The sequence below is a fragment of the Melanerpes formicivorus genome, unplaced genomic scaffold, assembly GCF_026170545.1.
Source record: "Melanerpes formicivorus ecotype bairdi unplaced genomic scaffold, bMelFor1.0.p_v2 SCAF_11, whole genome shotgun sequence".
NCBI lineage: Eukaryota > Metazoa > Chordata > Aves > Piciformes > Picidae > Melanerpes > Melanerpes formicivorus.
Genome location: NW_027142363.1, coordinates 15,105,235 through 15,118,767, shown reverse-complemented (window position 1 = coordinate 15,118,767; position 13,533 = coordinate 15,105,235). Strand labels below are relative to the sequence as shown.

The 13,533-nt window shown below is 39.2% G+C and overlaps 1 protein-coding gene across 1 annotated transcript in view; it reads right to left on the bottom strand.

The window, feature by feature from the left end:
* LOC137444200 (ephrin type-A receptor 6-like) overlaps nucleotides 1–13,092 on the bottom strand; it is a 183,505-nt gene extending 170,413 nt beyond the window's left edge. The window contains exon 1 of the mRNA XM_068144635.1: nucleotides 12,851–13,092. Coding sequence (XP_068000736.1) covers nucleotides 12,851–13,004 — 154 coding nt within the window. The 5' untranslated portion in view covers nucleotides 13,005–13,092. The remainder of the gene's footprint in view (nucleotides 1–12,850) is intronic.
* Between the last annotated feature and the right edge of the window lie 441 nt (nucleotides 13,093–13,533).

The window sequence follows — 13,533 nt, the reverse complement described above, 5'->3', positions numbered from 1 at the left end:
TTATACCATTAACAAACTTCCTGAGGGTGCTCTCTGTCAGCAATCTTATCAAACTGCACAAGTGGGGTTTAAATAAAAAATAGAAAGAAGTGCCAATACAAAAGAATCTTCAGGTTTTGAGCAGTAATAATAACACACAGTTACTATTAACACAGTTATTAAAAGATTGGAACTATATGACCTTTAAGATCTCATTCAACTGAAGCCAATCTATGATTATTTTCCAGACCATTATTTTTAAAAGAGAACATTATTTACTGGAACTGAAAGGCAGAGAGGCAGTTTTAACAAATCTCTTGGGATGTTTCAGTCACTTTCAGTTATAAACCAGAAAAGGTTTGAATTTTTGCATAGGTGAATAGTTCAGATTGGTAATCCTGTTGAGGGAGGTAAAAGTACTGTTCTGCATTAAAAACCGACTAGAAGGCAAAATTAAATAGGAAGAAACAGCCAGATGTTGTTGACAAAAGCTGCATAGCAGGAAGAAACAATTATCTGTTTGGAGAGCATTGGAAACCTGTTTGATATATTTATTAAATGGGAAAAAAAGTGATAAAGACCATGATCTACACCCTCTTGTCCCTTGCAATGATTGCAAATCAGGTACAACTATGTTCAAATTGCAGTGGAGTAAAATAAGTATGGAGGAAGATAAGAGACAAAATCAGTTACCAAATTAATTTGGACACATACAGACATTCAAGCAATCCTGAATTTCATATACCAAATTTAATATCCCAATAAGAAGCCTGAAGCAGGAATGGAGGTACAAATACAAATCAAGAAGACTGCCTCTTGTCAGTAAATTTTAACATTATCTATGTGCAGGTCTAAATGTCAACACCTAATCGAGCCTAATCTAGTATTGACTTTTGTTTGTTTTCATAACATCCATCTGTGGCACCACTATCAATCAGCCTTTATTTCTTGACACACATCTCCTAAGTATTAAAACTAACTTCTCAATTTGCTCTGCTATAATGGAAACCCACTAGTGCTAAGGTTTCAAGACATTACTTACAATCAAAACTACTAATTATTCTAAAGTGGATAGGCTAAGTATTATCAAAACTTCTGATGTACTGTGGCAACAACAGGTGTGCCATGAGAAAAGGGCGAAATGGGAGACTAGCCACAAGTGTGACCTCCATTCTAACTGTGGTGTTAATTAACTGTCTCATCTTATAAGGCGTATTTTTGCCTTTTCAGCACTTTCCAAACTAAAATACTCTATGTCAAACCCAATGTTTGAAGTGGACTTCTTCAAAACAACCAACCAACCAACCATTTAAAATGTTACAACATTTCCAAGGGCAAGAGAACGAAATGTATGCTTTGCCTCTTTACTTAAAGAACACTAACTTTTCTGTGAAGCATTTTGATAGACATTCAATGATGTCCTTTGCTATAAGGTTACATTTACCCAAGCTGAATATGTTCATGATAGCAATTTGAATACTTAGCAGTCCACCCTTAACAGACTCTATGTATCAGTTTGATTGTGCTGAGATTGTTAGCACAGAGCAGCTAAGCATACTCCACAATAAAACTGTGAGGCTGCACAGGATTTCTCTGTCACTACATCTTCTGGCTTCTAAGTCAACAAGTCCAGAAAGCTTTAATCTGTATTCTCTCATCTCATTCAGAGATCTGAAAAAGTGAAAAGGAAGACAAACACCCCAAACAAGATGCATCAATGAGGACTGGAACCACAAAGAACAGAAATGGAGATGAAATTGTGGGCACTGAAGGCAAGAGGCTATCTAGCAGAAGAATAAGGTTAAGAAAGGCCAAGAGGGGAAAGAAAGGAATGGAAAAATGAAGTGATAAAAGGAGCCACAGAGTGGGAGGTCACAACCATGAGAGTTCTTATGCAACCCAGAGAAGCCAGCCCTGGCTTGTTACCAGAAAATGAGCCTATTTTACTTGAGGGTTTCCAAACTGCTCTGTTGCTTAACATAATCTACTGGGAAGATGTGTGCCTTCAATGTCACGGATGATGGCATCGCTCTTGCCTTGAGTAATTTGTATCAGTAGAATCATAGAATCAATAAGGTTGGAAAAGACTGAAAGATCATTAATCTTGAAAAAAACCAAACCCATCATCCTGTACTAATGATATGTAAAGAGGAAGGGAAAAAAAAGAACATTTTTAAATATAAAAATTGCAGTAGGGAAGTAAATTTCACATTAAATATATTTTTATACTAATGAGATTACAAAGTCCCATACCCAAAACTTAAGAAAAGCCAGAACTGGAGTAGTCCCTATAGCTTACAGTTAGCATCAAAGACAGCTGGTGCCTAAGACTATGGGAGTCAAATTGCTCCATGAGCAAGCTGGCCAAGGCTTCTGCTGTGAAGTTGAGGTCCTGACTTCAGGAAGGCTGTTAAGAGACCAGATATATGAAATGGCAAGAAAGTTTCAGATCTTTATGTGGTATGAATGCACTTCATCTGCATTCCACTTTTTGACAAACTGAGTATTGATAGATCGTGGATTTTCAAGATGTGGTGGGTTGACCATGGCTGGATACCAGATACCTAACAAAGCCACACTATCTCTCCCCTCCCCAGCAGGACACGGGGAGAAAATACAACAAAAGGCTTGTGGTCTGGGATAGGACAGAGAAATCATTCACTAATTACTGTCACAGGTAAAACAGACATGACTTGGAGAAATTAATTTAGTTTATTACCAAGCAAATCACAGTAAGGTAATGACACATAAAACCAGATCTTAAAAACACCTTCCTCTCTATTCTGGGGTTAACTTTACTTCCAGTTTTCTCTACCTCCTCTCTCCAGTGGCAGGAGGAGATGAGGAATGGGTGTTGTGGTTAGATCATCACACATTTCTGCCCCTCTTTCCCTCCTCAAGGAGAGAACTCCTCACACTCCACCCCTGCTTTAGCAAGGAGTCCTTCCCACAAGAGGCAATTCTCCATGCTTTTCTCCAATGTGAGTCATTCACACAGGCTACAGTTCTTCATGAACTGCTCCAGCATGGGTCCTCTCCACAGAGCATAGTTCTTCAGGAACAGACTTCTCTACCATGAATCCCCCACAGGGTCACAAGTCCTGCCAGCAAATCTGCTCCAGCATGGGCTCCTCTCTCAACAGGTCCACAGGTCCTGCCAGGAGTCTGCTCCAAAATGAGTTTTCCAGTGGGGTCACAGCCTACTTTGAGCATCCACCTGCTCTGGCATGGAGTTCTCCATGGGCTGCAGGTGGACATCTTCTCCACCATTAACCTCCATGGGCTGCAGGGGAATCTCTTCTCAGGTGCCTGGACTACTTACTGCTCCTCTGTCACGCTGCAGTCCCTGGTGTCTACAGAGATTTTTCTTTCATATGTTCTCACTCCTACTGTAATTCCTGTTGCACAATAACTTACTCTTAAATACGTTATCATAGAGGCATTACCTCCACCACTGATGGACTTAGACTTAGCTGTCTGCTGTTTAGCCATCTGGAATTGGATTGAAGAAGCTTCTAGAAGCTTCTCACAGAATCCACCCCTGTAGCCCACCATCAAAATCCTGCCACACAAACAAACATTCCTAGCAGAGAATAAAAAAATATCAAAGAATTTCACTGAAGACTATAATCATGAAAAACAAATTCCTTTAAACATGAAATGGGTGTCACAAAGTGGTTATCCAAGCTGAAATCTCTGGCCTTTAACTCTTCTCCTCAGTCTAGTGGCTATAGCAACACAGAAGGCTTGCTTAAAAGAAAATAGTGAAAAATAAGTTTTGAAGAGATTCAGAGCTGAAAAAATAACTCTGTATGCAGCCTATTGTTCACACAGAGCCATATGTTAAACAACAGCAACAACAAACGTTGGACTCCTTCCAACTATTGGCATTTATTCACATTAGATGCCTTGTAGATAAACTACAGAAAAATTGAGTGTATGGTAACATTATATTCATCTGCATCAAGAGGAATCATTAATATGATGTGGACTTCCATCTGATTTCCTCAATGATTTTTACAATCCAAAATTCCTTCAGAGACAGTTCTTATACAATAATTCTCTCTAGTAGACTTTTATTTGCATAGCATAAACAAGCATTCCTCTTCCTCTGAATACAACACATCTTTTTCACTTCCAAGACACACCATTTCACAAAAGCAAATGCTTATCCTTAGTATGAAATGCTTCTCTATATTTCTTAAATAAACTAGCTAAATGAATTCTTTCTGAAATTCTTGGTCTAGAAATCTGCAATTTAATGATGTTTTTTTTTATCATACACCAAAATCACAGGGTAAACATTCCTACTGATGTCTCAGCAGCAGCTTGAATTTTCATCGCATCTGATGGCAGTCTGAGTGCAAGTCTGGCTGAGAAGCTCATGTGTGCCACATCTGTCATCATGTTCATTCATTCTTAAATGCTAAGACTATTCATATTTACCTAAATTGCAAGTTCCCTTAAAAAATAAAGTCCAGTAAATTGAATGATTAAATCAAACACAGTACTCTGAGTGGGTGTTCCTACTGTATCATTCTGGCATATCATTTAGCAACTAAAGCAGAGACAAATATTTTACATTTCCTTTACTTTTCCCTTCAAAAAAGGCTACGTCTCTTTTTATTTTTTTTCCCCAACACATCTAAGATATATTTGAACAACTTAATTCTAAATTTTACCAGAATATTTCCTGTAGAATTCTATTTTGAACCAGTTCCTGGGAAAACTGGCCTGGGAAATTTCAGAGAGAGAATCTCTTTTCCCAAGATTAACATGCCAGTGCATTGCTTTACAGAATGCTTTCTAATTCCTCTTTTTTTTATTATTATTATTCCTTTATTTTAAGCTAAGAAGCAATCAGCTGCCAGAGAATACAAATTACAGTAGCAAGTGCACTCTAACCAATGGTCACTCACCAAGACAAATCACTCATTATATGCATCAACGATACTGTTTGATCTATGTGATTCTTCCCCTTTTGTTCTAGGTGCAGAAGCTGTTAAATGGATTAAAACAGTAGAGCTCCCAGTAAATACACCCTCTACTATGCCCTTGTTCTCTGTGTACCTTCACAGTGTTTTGTTACAGATGGTGCCTACTTCCCACCTTTCTTTCTGCATAGAAGTGACACAGGACTGATTTTATTCTCAGATAAAAACTGTGTAATTTTAAAAATCTGATGGCATGAAAGAATGCTGTGTTATAATTGCAGTTAATATATGTGTGTCTTAAAATGTTCACTCTGTTTATGCTATCCAGCAGAGCTGCACTGACCTATGAGGAGCTACTGTGCATCTAGCCCTCATTAATCTGGTATTGCTCTTTTTGGAGAATCAGTCATCAAACAGTAAACATCTTCAAATACTGCCTGGAATTCAGTCAACTTTGAATAAATAAACCTATCTTTCTTAAGGAAGAAAAACTACCAGCTTCTTGCACACCTACCTGAACACAAATCAAGTACTTCAGTTACAATTAAGAGTATTGCACCTTTCAATTCTTCTATCTTCCTATAGCCTTTAAGTAGAATCTTGAAGTACAAACACAGACAACTTGGGGAACAGTGGAAAAGGCAAAAAAAGAGAAACCAAATAAAAGAAAAGGAAGACCTTCTTTATGTTTCTTGTGATGGGACTGTTTTGGACCAGCTGGTGCAAGAAGATACATGGATGGGTAAAAGGCCAGCCCTGGCCATGTATCTTGCTCCACAGCAGCATCCTGTGGGCTTCTCTGTTGCATCAGCCCCCTTAACCCCTATGTTTTTCAGAAGAATATTGCAAGCAACATTAAGGAAATGGTAGAGGTCATGAAGCTTGTGACAAAGTGAATGAATCACAGCCTGGTGGGTAACACAAACAAACCCAGGATTTAAATCCCTCCTGTGAATTTCAGTTTGTCTCCTTCTTTGCATAGAGATAAACTGCAGGAACACAGAACTTCGAAACATGATATGAGGTTAGACAGAGAATTGAATATGGGGAGACTTAAGGAATCATTTAAAAATAGACTTTATAATACCATATTCTTTACAAGAAAAAGATTCAGATCTAATGTCTTTATTTTGATTCACCCTGTTTCAAGTCTGTTTGATGCTTACAGTTTATTCTGTTGTGCTGTATCTTGGTTTTGGTTTGTTTTTTTTTTTAATGAGGAAATGTTTCTAAACATTCAAAACAAGATTTCAGAACTGTTAAACTTCAATTTTTATATTTAGAGACAAATATGCTTTAAATCCTCAGATTATTCTACAGAAAGGAAGTTGCTAATCTAATTTCCTCATAAATGTTTTTGAATAAAAAAAAACAAAAGTGTGTGGGAAGTACCCAGGCATTGTTTGGGTGGTGGTTTTTTATTGTCTATAGAAAGTATGTGAAGCATCCTAAAAATACCTTCATTGATTAAAAGCAATACATCTCTAATTATCATTATCAAGATAGCAAGCATCTTTATACATTTTTTTTACAGGAAGATAGAATTTAGTCCAAATGGAGACCCAAGACACTAAGTGATAGCAATGCTAACTTACAGAACATTGTGCATGAAACACTAAATCAGTAACACCTTCCTCCTGACTAGGAAAAATTTTAGGTGTTTTAGTTTTGAGATTTGTTGGGGTGGTCTTGGGTTGTTTTTTAATTAGATATATTAGCAAGCATCAGATATCCAAATAAAATATGCAGTTGGTTTAAAGCCAAGTTTGGTCTCAAAGCTGTGTCCTGTAACACATTAAAAAGTGTTATAAATGGAGGCTGTATTAACTGAAGAGACTTTAATGCCTATTTAGAAAAGGCTTGTTCTGAGACATGGGGATGATCAATAGCCTACCTACACAAAAGGAGGTGTTGCAAGATTGATAACAAAAGCATCCTCGGAACTAGCATAACGATTGCTGAAGTAAGTGTTAGACTGGAAGACTAACTCAGGGGATTGCAAGATAAATGAACCAGCTGAAGATAATTTCACTGTTAGATTTTACATGCTTTTGTACAGTCTGGAAATAATCTGGCATAATTACAACAGAAGACAGAGTGATTATTACTCTGAGGACTAGGTACAGAAATGGAAAGTGTTTAGAAGTTCATTTTAAAAGCCCTAAACCCCAAAATCTTTAACGTTTTAACATGTCATACAAACAATACTAGAAAAATCCTGAATTTGACAAGATAGAAGTTCACAAAACCAAAATGACAAGGAAGTAGCAATCACCAACTAGAAAGTAATGTAAAAGAAGGCTCTGGGGAATAACTTTCTCATGAAATTGAGTAAATTGATTTGTACAGACCAGAAAGAAATCATGCAATCATGTTTTTATCGTGTAAGAGAAATCTGCTTTTTAATAGCAATTTGCAGTCCCAACACCTTATTATAAAGTTTGTCACACTATTAACAGGTTCAAAAACAGCTTCTGAAGATGTTTTGTTCACCACAAATGTTTTTTTATTCACTTCTACATGATAACATGCTTCCTGGAGGTCAGGATAGATTTTGAACAAATAATTCATTTCTCTACTTCATTTCCATACTATTTGCCATATTCTTTGTCAGAGTTCAGTTTGTTAACAGGCATGACAAACAAAATGACAGCCTCTTCTTTGTGTCAGTGTCAAACTAAGAGAAATCCAGTGATCCTAATAGCAATATTCCATCTATAAACACACAGCTGGAATAAAAATATATCCCAACATGGCTACACTACATTGGGATGTATAGTTTAACAGAGTAATAATAAAATGCTTCTCATATTGCATATGTGTATCAGTCTCTAAACACTGCTAATCAGTTAAAGGAGATTTTAAACCAGCTGGGGTTTTCATTTAAAAACATAGCCAACAAATTGGGCATTAACTTACTAACAATTAATTTCTTGAACTCCTAGACTTCTCTAAAATTCTGAAGTGAAAAGTCTAACATGAGAGATGAATAAACCCTTCATACAGACTCCAGATCTCAGTAATTAGATCTAAAACTATGTATCTGGAAACACAGAGATTTCCATAAGAAAAAATTTCCTGAATACTTTTTTTCCACCTCTGATTTGTAAACTATTAGCAAAATAGTTATCTGGCCAAAAATTAACTGTTGAATTTACAGGAGGATAAGAATGGCCATTCAGGACCAAACCCAAGGTATATCTGATCCAATACTGAAGACCACTTTGAGAGCAGCCAGCAGACACTGTGAGAAGGAGCTACTAAGAGTAGGCAGATGCAGGACAGCCATCTCCTTTGCACTGGTGTCAGTCTGTTTTCCAGGCATTATGCTGGCTTGCTTCCTGGTGGAGACAAGATGCTGGTTGAAACTGAAATCATTGATCTCCAAATAAATCATAAGAGATGGAAAAAACACTGCTCACTGTCAACTATTCTCCTTAGGTTTTGTTTGTTTAGTTGGTGGCTGTTGGTTATTTTCCATACTCCCCTGTAATATTTAGCTTTCTCAACGATAGTTTCCCTGTGGTGTTTTCACACCCTCAAATTACATCAAAGCTACTGTACTGACATGGGTTTAAACTGCATCTGATTAAAGTGCACACTTTTTAAGTTTTTAATATTTCCATATCAATCATTCTCATTTGTCCAAACCAAACTAATAAAATATGCAAACAGCACTGAGTATTGCCAAACACCACACCAGGAATATATCATGAAACATTAACTGAAAATCTGTTCATCTCATATTTATGGCATACACATCAAGGCTTTTGGATACCAAGCAATTTCATGCACATCTACAACTGCAGATGTTGCAAAGCCCTCATTAGCACACAAGTCTGTACAGATGTGGGGAAATATTTTTAAAGTTTCTTAATAGCTTGAAACTAAAATATGATTTTGCTCATTATTTTATTTACACATTTAAAGGGGAATGACAAGCTTTCAGTGAAATGGGTCTATGTATTTAATTTTCTCCTTTTTCCATATAATGATATAAATGCTCTCAAAAATATGAGGTGAAGAACTAAACATCAGAATCTACCTGAGATATCTTCTACCAGTAAAACATTAGTCTCATTGAGAGAAGCTCAGTCTCTACAGGCACGTAATCCTTGGTCTTCTTATTGGTACGGGAAAATGATGAGTGCTGTATTCAGAGAGAGTGCCTACTGATGATGGATTACACCTATGTAAAAATAAATGTGAATAAAAATAAGCCAACTTCTTTGAACTGATGAATAACTCCAGGTTATCTGAAAATGTAATACCAGCATCAAAAAGCTTTATTACCTACTTTGAGCTACCCAATTTGCATCAAGGGTAATCATTGTGAAAATAAAATCTACACTCATTTCAGAACTGACATTTGACATTATTTTTACCTCTTTTTTTCCTTTTTGAAATAAAAGAAAGAAAATGAATATAGGTGTCTTTTAAAAGGATGCATTAAAAACCATCAACTTTGCATAACCTGACAAGATGTAGCAGTACCTGGCAACTGAAAAAGCAATGACTTCCCACTACAAGTTCACTGATAAATGTGACACGTTATAAACTCTGCAAGTTCTATAATTTACTTCAGAAAACTCTTGGTAACACATCATAGCAGATGTGGTCTGAAAGAAGCCAAGATAAGAAATTTCCTTCTGGTTTACATACATGTGGAAACATCTGTATGCATGCTTAGCACAGGATACTGTTAAACTGTTACCCTGATGTGACCTTTCTCTGAAAAGCTCATACATGTTTTGCATAAAGGAGCCCCCAGCTTAGATGTTATTATCTGTATTTTTAAGTTTGAAAGTAATTGCTTGGTTCATTGTGTTCTAGCAACCAAACGTTAAAGCTAAAATACAGACTGAAACCTTGTATAATAATACAACTCATTCATAGCAGAATGTCATGAACACGCCAACACCCACCCTGCACCATTAACCAAAGCTTATGTTTCAGGCAGTTCTGTTTCAAACAGCAGTGGTACATTTTTCCTATGCAGCTTCATGGCCCTGCTTACCTATAGGGTTTTTCTTAGCAGTAAAAATTAGCCCTTGGCATTGTCACATCTTGGTCTTGAATTTACCACTCCATTAAGATGAATGATCAAGTCCACTTCCCTGTCAATATTATCATTTGTGTCTGTTTGCTACAGATACTTTAAGACACCATACATTGATTTACTGGGTGAAGAATAACAAGCTAAGAGTCTTGGAGCTATACAAATGCATATTTCTGTTTAGGAAAACAAAGAAAAATATTAATCCCAACAGAGTTGTAACAATAATTTGTAAGACAAGTGTAGAAATTCTCTCAATATTCCTCTTTAATAAATAGAAATAGAACACGAAGAGCTAAATGGAAGAGCTGTGCATTTACAAACTCAGATTCATAAAAGTTTTCTCCTTCTACCTTTTTCCCACAACTAAGCAAGAAACCTAAAGAAAATATTCCTTTGCAATTTAGTGTCAGTGTTATGTTTGTAAATACAAAATGGAATACCAAATATATCAGATAGTAAAACCAAGGTAAGTTACCATCATTAGTGAAAATCCATTTTTTTTTTTTTTGCAATTACTGCATATGTTTCTGTGATGCACATGATAAAATTATTACCCAATTATCATAAAGACTTTTTTTTTCTCAGTTAACTGCACAAGATTAAAAAAAAAAAATCTTCACAGCTGGGATTCCAAATGTTAACAATTGGAGTTCTAAACTTACACAATTAAGTGTTTACACAATGGGCACCATCTTTTACCCATTTTCTCACATCCAGTTTCTGGATTCAGAGCAGGTCAACGTTAAAGCTAGAGTCTTCTGCTAGTACTTTATTAACTGGGTGGAGTGTGTGGTTTGAAACACCAGTATTAATTCAGTAAATTCATGTGTGTTTCGTTAGTTACAGTTATTACTTGACTTCTATGGTCTAATGACAGTACCAATGATAAAGGGTCGCTCGCTTTATTGGAACCCTTGAAACAAGGTGCAGAAAGAGAAATTATTCAGAAGGTAGGTAATTATCAGTTCTCTATACAATACCCCAATACCAAAACTTTTTTTGGGGAAAACTTATGCCAACAGTAAAAAGACACTTCAACCTTGACAGACGTTTCTTTGGGCTAAACTGTTTTGGTAACTATTTTCTCAATTTTTCACCTCTTTTTTTAAAAAACACTATTAAAATACTACTAATTTAACAGCAGGAATACCAGGCAGTTTAGAAACACAATCTAGCTTGCATTACTGAATAAAATTTCTTTATCTTTGAAGCATATTGTGTGTCTTGAGTTATTCTGTAACACACAATGGATACATTTTTTAAACTACATTCAGGTGTCTTGTTAAGCCTTGCAGTAATGTAGAAGTCATTGACATCCATTAATGAGTGGCATGGAAAGAAAATCGTGTTGTGCGACTGTGAAAACCAGATGTCTTGTAAGACATGAATAAGGGCAAAAACTAATACAGCACTGATAAGACTGCATGTCACACAATTATGACATTAAATTATTCACCACATTTAGTACCAAAGAGGTAAAGGAATAACAACTAAAGTTGGGATGCCCCTGTCATAACTGACTCTGATTGTTCAGGTTATTTTTGGCCATGCTCTCCTATTTTGCTATTTTCTAGATATTGTATTCTTCTTAGTGTTACCCCCATTGATGAAATGAATACTCAAAATGGGTTGTAAAACAGAAGTGTGAAACTATGTATTTCAGAGTACCATGACTAAACCCAGTTTGTTTGCTCTGCTCATTACTTTCCTCTATAGCCATTTTCAACATTCCTTTCAATAACAGCAGGTGAAATAATTCCTGTGAGAAGCAATATTTAGTGCTGCCCTTCAGGTCCCATATTATCACTAATGTCACACCAAAATGCCATAACATGAAAGTTAAATTGTACAAAAATCTTAAAAGTAGAGAAGATTCTCTTAGTTGAGGAATAGATGTATCTGGCATTTTCCATAACTTGAGAGCTGCACATTAAACAACCATTTAAGGAAATGCTCTGCTCTATCCAGATGTTTGACAGCACATAACATGATGCTTCACATTCAGTTATGGGAGGGTTTTTTTTCAGTTCTTCTGACAAAATTTGTTATCTTCTGAATGTGATATGCTTTTTTATTTCATAAAAATAATTATTCCCTTCTTAAGTTAGAGGTATTTTTCTTAAATGCAGACATTGCAATTAGAAGAATTAAGCTACTGTCTTATGACAGTATGATGAGCATGCACCTGTAACAAAGACTTTAAATGGGATTTTTATGGGACAAAAAGACCTTAGCTGTAGAAATAAGGTGTTAAGGAAGGCCAGGCACCTTTATGTGGTTCTCTTAATGTGCGGTGACATTGCTCAAACCCATTCTGCATACTTTGTTGTTGAAGGACTAAAGCAAACCCTAAAACCACATTTCAAGTAAAAAGATGTTAGCACAAACACCTCACCGGGAGGTGACTTTTGGCTACCTGCTGTTCAGTATCTCGGTCACAACGCTCGCGGCTAGGGATGGCTTTGGAGAGCCCGCGTGCGCCCCTCTAGTCCCGGCAGCCGCGACGGCGGGGGACAGCACCTCGCCCCTCCCGAGACGTAGCCCCGGGCGAAGGGCAGGCAGCGGAATCATCCTGCTTCTCTCTTGCCAGACACACGGCTTTTGCGGGGTGGGGGGCACGGGCGGCAGCACGGGATGCTCGCCGGGCGACGACTAGCCGCCTCGCCCGCCCCCGCACTGCTTCTACTCCCTCAGAAGCCGGGTGGGTCGCACCTACCGAGAGGGCTCGGTGGGAGCCCGCCGTTTCAGTGGGCCGGGCAGCGCTGGTGCTGCTGCGAGCAGGTGTGGACCCTCGCCCCGCCCGCCGGTATCTCACACCCCGCGGCCGCCGGAAAGTTGTCGGGAGCCTGTTCGTACCGCACCCGGCGGCCGCCCTTACCGTGGTTGCTGGCGACGTGACCGGCGGCGGCGGGGCGCGCTGTCAGCAGGGGGAGGAAGAGGCCGACTCTCCAGAGCAATCCTCTCACCTCACAACACCCCATGGCTGGTACTCGCCGAGCGCCTCGCGTCCTCGGCCCGCCGAGGCTCCTCATCCTCCTTCAGGCCAGCGGGGAACGTCGCCGCGGCGCCCTCGCCCACCGCCCCGGCAGGGTCCGGTCTGATGCGGCCCGGCCGGGCTGCGCTGCCTGTACTGCCGCCGGAGTCTGCACGGGCCGGGGCGGACGCATCCACCAGCAGCGTCCCGGGGCACGGCGGTGGCCCAGAGGGCGAAGGCGGCCAGGGGTGCCGGCAGCCCTCGCTGCCGCCCTGCGGCGAGGGACGGCGACGCTGGGAGCCCAGAGAGCTCCGACAACTTGAGAGGCAAAGGCGGCGGCGTGAGGGGTCGCACGTTGCTCCCTCCGCCGGCTCCGGCCAGCGACACCTTCAGCCCCGCATAAGCTCCCGCAGAACCTTCAGCAGCCTTCTCTGCAGAAACAGCTTCCTCCCCCTTCCGCGCCGCACGGTCCCCTGCATCCCTGTCCGCGGGTCGCGCCGAGGGGCTTCAGTTTCCCACGGTGAGCGCCTCGTCCCCGCCGCAGAGCTCCTGAGGCGGGAGGGGGAGAAGGGCCGGGCGCCTCCTCA